Here is an 8,156-nt window from a genome sequence, read left to right as displayed (position 1 = left end):
TAGATCTGAAACCACAGATCTGATTCATAATATGTAAAAAAAGAGTTTCATTATTTTTCTGTCTACTATTTACTGCTAAAATTTCAGAAATTTTTTATTAGGTTTGCTATTTATTTCTGTATTTTCAATCCTAAGTAGCTGTTTTAACCCCTGATAGATTTGTTATATTTTAGTTCAGATTGTCGGAAGGGTTTCTCCCTAACCGAAGATGATTTTTCCAATCTGTAAAAAGAAAAACCTTTGTTTTTATATCTAGTTTGCCTCTGTAAAAATTCAGAAGTTTTGATGGAGGATTGCCCCTGATTCGGGTCTAACTCTGAAACTGGTTTGTGACCTAGGTCAAAAATAGCATATTTTAAGGTTTTAATGCAATTTTCGGATTAAAATAATGTCAAAAAATTATTTTTATGATTTCAATCTGATTTTAGGGTCATAACAAGTGCAGGTACCAATTTTTATGAATTTTGGAATCTGTTTGGTGCTTGAATTAATCAAATTGCCAGGATCCCGAAACACTGCCAAAATCACAATTTTTGTGATATTTCTTGGTTTTCGTGCACAAGTGTGTGTTTTTAGGGTTTGTTCAAGTCTATAATCATATTAGGGTGTCTCATGTTTGATTTTGTGTTTATTTCAATCATAAATCCCAAGTTTTTATCAAGACCTATTTTAGAAAACCATGATTTCAAGGTCATAGTCTTGCTATCAGGGATAATTTGGTCATTTGACCTCAATTTCGAAATTCAAAACCCTAATTTTATCATTTTTAATCATGTCATATCATATTTGAGTTAAATTATCATTATTGGTATTTCAAAAGTTGTATTTTACAAAATATCTTTCTAAAAACCCTGATTTCAAGGCCATAGTCTTGCTATCATGGGTATTTTGGTCATTTTGACCCCAATTTCGAAATTTCAAATTCCATTTTTATATTTATTCCATCTTATTTCATATTTTATTAAGTTTATATAAGGAAATCATATGGAAAATGGCTTATATTTAGCAAAATCCAGCAATTTCCATATATTGCTGGATAAACCTAGAAAAGCCAACATATCTTCACTAACAAGTTTTCTAGTTTTGCAGGGACATTGAAGACTTTATTTTCCTGTATTTAAATTTGATTAGTGATGTAAATTGTAATTAAATTTGGAATAAGAATTTCAATTTCTGCATTGAATAGGATGCATTGCATAAAGTTTTAAACTTTGATATATAACTATTATGTATGCCAATTCATGCACATTCTTTACAAATCCACTGTGGTCTACACGAATGGCACATGCACTAGCTCTTATGGAATTGACAAACTTAGTGGAATTTGTATTTATGGCCATAGTCAGAATATGAATGATACCTAGATTTGTAATCTTCGTATTAGCTTCATTCAGCCTACACTCTTATGCTAACTTCAAAATGCACTGCATTTCTCAAAAATACAAAAAAGATTTTATCAATTTCTTAAAATCAAGTCTTTCAAATCCATATTCATTCATTTCATTCAATTTGCAAGTTCGAATTCCAAATCAGAAAATCAATTTTCTCAAAAATTTTTTAAGTCTTATTCAAAAATCGATTTTCTCAAAACATTGATTTTCCAATGACATTTCAAGCATTTACTAAGTTCAAAATCCTGATTTTCCCAGTTATATATTCAATTTCAAAGTTTGAATTAAAAAAAATCAAAATTTTCCAAAGTTATTTCACCTTTCTCAAAATCGATTTTCACAAAACCTCTAGATTCTTCAAAAAATCGATTTTCATTTTCCTCAGAAATGTTCTTCCTCCATGATTTACGATTTTTCAAGTGACATCTTTTCCAAGAATTCTCCAAATATTTTCCGATATTCAAATCAAACATCATGTTTTCAAATATGCATTTTCAGAAAATTCATAGCACATGCCTGATTCTTTGTGCATTTAGGAAATAGAACATGATTTAGACAAGTTGAGCAAAGTTAAGCATACAATTGATCATTGGTTCAATTACCCCTGGTAAAGGCGCCAGGAACGGTTGAACCTCGTACCGACAGGCGAGTCCCATTCTTCGGAATCATCCCGCATTTTAAAAACGGAGGCGAGTTATTTTCAAAATCTTTTTCAAAGGTCAGTTTGACTTGCAAAAGTAAAAAGAACAGGGAGGGGGTCGAGCCCCTCCCTCGCATCTCGTAAGACAGGGAGATAAGGAGGGGGGGCTTGGCCCCTCCCTGGCGAAAAAAGAACAGGGAGGTGTCTCGTCCCCTCCCTGACGAAAAAAAAACAAGGAGGGAGCTTGACCCCTCCCTAGCGAAAAAAGAACAAGGAGAGGGTCGAGCCCCTTCCTCGCATCCTGTAAGACAGGGAGGTGGCTCGGCCCCTCCCTGGCTAAAAAAGAACAGGGAGGGGGTCGAGCCCCTCCCTCGCATCCCGTAAGATAGAGAGACAGGGAGGGGATCGATCCCCTCCCTCGTATCCCGTAAGACAGGGAGACAGGGAGGGGGCTCGGCCCCTCCCTGGAGAAAAAAGAACAGGGAGGGGGGCGAGCCCCTCCCTCACAGTCTGTAAGACTGAGAGACACTTAGGGGGCTCGGCCCCTCTCTGGCAAAAAAGGAAACTGAGGGAAAGATAGGGGCTCGTCGGCCAGCGAAAAAGGAAAGAGAGAGGGGAGTCGGGGTTACCTGAAAGGAGCCAGCGTTGGTGTCAGCAGACGAGAAAGACCGGAGTCGGGAGAGGGAGATGGGGTGAGGTCAGAAGGGGGTTGTCGGACGGGGCTCGTCGGCCAAAAAAATGATGAGAACGAAAGAGAGGGGAGCGAAGGTGAGAGGGGGACTAAGTCAAAGGGGGAGGTCGACGGGCGACAGACGATGGGCGACGGGCGAGGGATGAAATAGAAAGGAAAAGAAAGGGGCTCACATTAGGGTTTTACGAGAGAAATTAGCGATAGATTAGCGACAAAAAAATTCTATCGCGAATCTATCGCTAATTAGCGACGGAATCGTAACAAAAAATTTCTATCTTTGATCCGTCGCTAAGTGGCAACGAAGTTTAAGACGGAATTATTCCATCATGAATCTGTTGCTAATTAGCGACAAATTTATAACTGAATTGTTTTTGTCGCTAATTCCATAAATAATTTGATTGTTAGCGACAGATAGTTTTCTCTAGATAATCCATCGCAAATTTGCGACAGAAAAAATTCGTCAAAATTTTTCATCGCTAATTAGAGTTTTGCTTGTAGTGCCCACCCCACCTCATCCCCGTTTGAACCGTGGATGGAGGACATGAAACAGGGATGAAGGCGAGGGTGGAGGATAAAATCCATCTCTGTGCGGGGATGGAGGTTCTAATCTTGAGACCAGGCGGGGGTGGAGACCCTGTCCCTCACCCCGGCTCCGGTCCATTGCCATCCTTAATTTTGTTAATTTCTTATTTACAGTATATTCCAAATCACATGTTTGGTTAGCTGTGCAAATACTATTTGTTCAAAATCACATATGAATGCAACAAAACATATCCTCAGAGTCAACATGTTCAACCTCATCTCTCTCTCTAGAAAAAAAAAAAGATTTGCTCTGTCCCATACCTTATATGACGATGAAAAGCTTTTACATACTTAAAAAATGCCAAAATAGTTGGTTTTTCAGTTTCATATATTTTTAACGACGCATAACCTTCTTAACACACATTTTTCATCAATTCTCATGGGTGGTTTTATGACAAATTGCTTTTTTTTCTTTTTGAAACGCGGTAGCTAAAGCCCAATTTTGTTGTCATATATATATAAGAAAATTAGAATATGTAAGCCAGTCAAATATGTAAACCAGTATGAATCGAGATTTTCATAATTTTTTTATAAATCTAACATTGCAAATATATTTGGCCTGGTTCATTTGCTTGAAATCGATTATTGAATTATCGTAATCAGATCAAGAAATATAATTCTTTATGTTTGCATATTTATAAAAATTTTGAGTCATTGATTTTCAAGCCTCAAATATCCTTCTTATACATCATAATTGGATAATCCGAGAGTCTCTTTTAATAAAATCCTGCATCTAAATTGCATATGTATGGTGAAATTTAAAAAAAGAACCTAACATTAGTTTATATATTTTAGTTATCATATATATATATATATATATATATATATATATATATATATATATATATATATATATATATATATATATATATATATATATACTATAAGAAACCTGTGGATTAGCGACGACCTAAATCCGTCGCTAAATAGTTTAGCGACGGATAGCTTCCATCGCGAATTTTTTAACGCTAAGTAGCTACAAAACTTATCCGTCGCTACTTTCGTCGTTAATTTACGATGGATTAACGACAGAAATGATATGTCGCGAGTCTGTCACTATTTTAAATTAGCGATGGATAATATTCGTCGCGAGTCCTTTACTATTTTAAATTAGCGACGGATTAGTGACGGATATTATCCGTCGCTAAATTTAAAAAAAAATTAAAAAATTGCTCCCTGTCGGGCAGTATTCCGGCGGCAATAGGCCGGACTTGAACCGATTTGTCGACGGCGGAGAAGGAGGAAGACGACCCACCATCGGATCCCAGCAAGCCATACTCCCTCGGCCCCAAGATCTCTGATTGGGTCTCGTAGAGGTCGGAATAGACCGATCTCATTGTTGACGGCCATGACAAAGACGAGGCTGGTGGCAGCAGGAGTCGAGGACGCACTTGTGCTCGGTCTGGGTGGTGACGACGTGTCGCTTCTTGTCGTGGTAGAAGCGCATGAGGACCTTGACGGAGATGTTGTTGGACTCGGTGGCGCCGGAGGTGAAGAAGATCTCCTTGGGGTTGGCGCCCACAAGGGAAGCGACCTGCTTCCTGGCGCGCTCGACCGCCTCGTCCGACTCCCAGCCATAGAGGTGAGTGCGGGAATGGGGGTTGCCGAAGCGGCCAGTGAAGAAGGGCAGCATCGCGTCCAGCACCCGCGGGTCCACCGATGACATCGTCTGCATGTCCAAGTACAGCGGCCGCCCCGCGATCTGTACGCCCTTCATCAAGATTCCCCCGCCCTTCTCTGCTGCATTGAAGTTGGGAGACGGCTTAACGATCGTTGCAACAGTCGACATCGGCCAGCAGGATCATCTGACGAGCCTTACGGTGGCAAGCATGAGGCTCTGCTTCATCGGCCAGCGGGATCGTCCGGCGAGCCTTGTCAGTGGTCGCTTGACCTCCTCGACGCCTGAGCTCCGATGGGGCCGAAGGGGAAGATCAGGACGGAGGCAGGGAAATTACTCACAAGAACGCTCGTTTGAGAACGGTTTAAATCTCACATCAGTTTAAATTTCGAACGGGGGAGAGAGGGAAAATTTTGTGCACGGTTTAAATAAAAAAGTAGCGAGGGAATTTTTCTGTCGCTAAATAGTGACAAAATATTTTCCTCGCTAATTCCATCGCTAAGTTGCTACAGTTTTTGCGACGAAATTTTTTTATTGCCGATCTGTTGATAATTAGCGATGGATTTGAGACAGAATTTGTACCGTCGCTAATTTCAAAATTATTTCAAAGATTGGCGACAAATAATGTTCTTTCGCTAAATCCGTCGTTAATTTGTGACGAAAAAAATCTGTCGCAAATATCCGTTGCTAATTAGGGTTTTTCTTATAGTGATATGTGTGTGTGTGTGTGTGTGTTTTTTTTTTTTTGGGGGGGGGGGGGGTAATAATTGATTGTGCTTATTAGTTTGAATTTTATGGTGCTAGTTGTTTTGACATGATGTAACCTCGTAGATGTGTTTAACATGATAGATTTTGTAGGAATCAACTCTTGGATCATGTTTAATATATATATATATTAAACATTTGGTCCATGTGATAGATGTTTAATAAAAAATTTGGTCTGGGGGGCGCTGCCCCTGAGCCCTTCACCAGGGGCGGGACTCGCGCCGGGGGAGAGCCCCCGGACCCCCCTCCTGTAAGCGCAAAAACTCTAAATCAGGCTTCACAACTCATCAAGTTGAATGATGCTACCCACGATGGGAGGAGCCCCCAAACCTCCTCCTGTAAGGGCAAAAACTATGAATCAGGTTCCACAACTCATCAAGTTGAACGATGCTACCCACGCTGGGAGGAGCCCCTAAACCCCCCTCCTGTAAGGGCAAAAACTCTGAATCAGGCTTCACAACTCATCAAGATGAATGATGCTATCCACGCTGGGAGGAGCCCCCAAACCCTCCTTCTGTAAGGGCAAAAACTCTGAATCAGACTCCACAACTCATCAAGTTGAATGATGCTACCCACGCTGGGAGGTGCCCTCAGACCCCCCTTTTGTAAGGGTAAAAACTCTAAATCAGGCTCCACAACTCTTCGAGTTGAATGATGCTACCCGCGTTGGGAGGAGCCCCTAGACCCCTCTCCTGTAAGGGTAAAAACTCTGAATCAGGATCCACAACTCATTTAGTTGAATGATGCTACACACGCTGGGAGGAGCCCCCAAACCCTCCTTCTGTAAGGGTAAAAACTCTGAATCAGGCTCCACAACAGTCAATGTGCAGGTCAGTTGGTGCTTGATGGAGCAATGTAGGATCTTCTGCTGGATGTGCACAGAAGCAGAAAGAGAAGGAAGAGAGAGAGTGAGAGGGTTGATGTTCATGGCCTCCTCCGTGGGAGATTTCTTTCTCGGATAATCCTGCAGTGCAGAGACTGGGTCTTAAATAATCATCTTCGGAGCACTTAAGTCTTTACAACCACTCCTTTTCTAGAATCGTCATTTTTTTTGCACCAATGCAGGAGAGGGTACTTAAGTCTTTGCAATCACATCAAACTCCAACGCTAATTAATGCTGACAAACATGGGATACGAGACGCACATGCTTAAATACGTGGTGCTCATTGGGACCCCGAACACAAGATGTAGCTAACTGCCCTCTTCGGGGAAGAACATATAACCTACTGGCTCGAAGGACCTTATACGTCGACCCCCAATTTGTACCTTCTGATGCCACGTGGTGAGCATCTTTTGGGGTTAATGGCTTAAATCACGTCGTTAACCTTATTTTGTTAAAAAAAGAAGAAAAGTACCTCACCGCCCTCGTGCACTCCGCCACTACCTCCGAGCCGTCACCATGGGAGAGGACGGCCTCCAAGGAGGCGAGCGCATCCGGCGTCGATAGCATCTCCATTGGCCATTGATCCGATCGGGCAGCCAGGATCGGCACGAGCGCCTTGACGGCCTCCCAGAGAACCTGGATTCCCTTCTCCATGTGAAGAGCACACACAAGAGCGGTGTCGCCTCCGACGCTCACAACGGCGTCTCGACTCCTCTTGCCGGACCGGACGACGGTGGAGAGCCTTGCGATCGAGCCGAGATCACTGTTACGGATGCCACGATGGAGGTCAGGAAAGTGGTCGTGGGGTTGGTGGTTCAAGGAGGTGGTGGTGGAGGACCAAGACTGGATGAGACACTGGAGGGTGAGGTGGTCCTTGGATGGGATGAGTTGCATGGTGGCGTGGAAGGTGTTGTGGCCAGCATCCAGCGAGCACTGGATGTTGGAGTGGTCGTAGAAGACGTCGGTGCAGATGCTCACCGACGACTTCATCACATCCAGCGATATGGGGCACCTGAAGAAGCTCGGCACCGTGATACAGAGATCGTTCTTCAGCATTTTTTCTTAATTTACAGATGGGGGAGAAACATTTTAACCCAAATAAGCTTAACGGCATATTTCATGCCATTAACCCTAAAAGATACTTGCCACGTGGAAGACAGACACAATCAACGGTCGATACACATTAACTGCTCCAAATTTTGGTGATTTTTTTAACAGAATCTGGTGAGCTTCTGATGGATTTTTTAGTGAAAATGATTTGTTTTTAGCATGTTGATTTGTGGATGAAACTGCGTTTTTAGATTAGTTTTTTCGAAATATTTCCAAGTAAATCTTTCAATTCCAAATGTAAATTGTAAGTGCTGAGGAGAATTCTGTTTTTTAATGTTAATTTGGAAGTTAAAAACGAGTTTTGCATTGATTTCGTTGATTTTCTGTGATTTCTTGGATGGATCTTGAGCGAGCGAATGCAGAGTTGGAGATTCTTATGAATTCTGGAATGAGTGAGGAAGAAATTAGAGTAAAACAAGTGTTGAATTGTTCGAAATTTCCTTCCTTTTGCTTTTATGGTGAATTAGTTGGGAAGG

The 8,156-nt window shown here is 41.6% G+C and overlaps 1 protein-coding gene across 1 annotated transcript; it reads right to left on the bottom strand.

The window, feature by feature from the left end:
* Positions 1–6,999: 6,999 nt before the first annotated feature.
* Positions 7,000–7,626, bottom strand: LOC149822092 (U-box domain-containing protein 27-like). The gene has a single exon (XM_089980215.1). It carries the CDS (start codon positions 7,624–7,626, stop codon positions 7,000–7,002), a length of 627 nt encoding a protein of 208 aa, XP_089836341.1.
* Between the last annotated feature and the right edge of the window lie 530 nt (positions 7,627–8,156).

This window comes from Nuphar pumila, chromosome 11, assembly GCF_984573655.1.
Source record: "Nuphar pumila chromosome 11, dmNupPumi1.hap1.1, whole genome shotgun sequence".
In the NCBI taxonomy this organism is placed as follows: domain Eukaryota; kingdom Viridiplantae; phylum Streptophyta; class Magnoliopsida; order Nymphaeales; family Nymphaeaceae; genus Nuphar; species Nuphar pumila.
The sequence above is the reverse complement of the archived record's forward strand: the minus strand, read 5'-3'. Positions and strand labels throughout refer to the sequence as shown.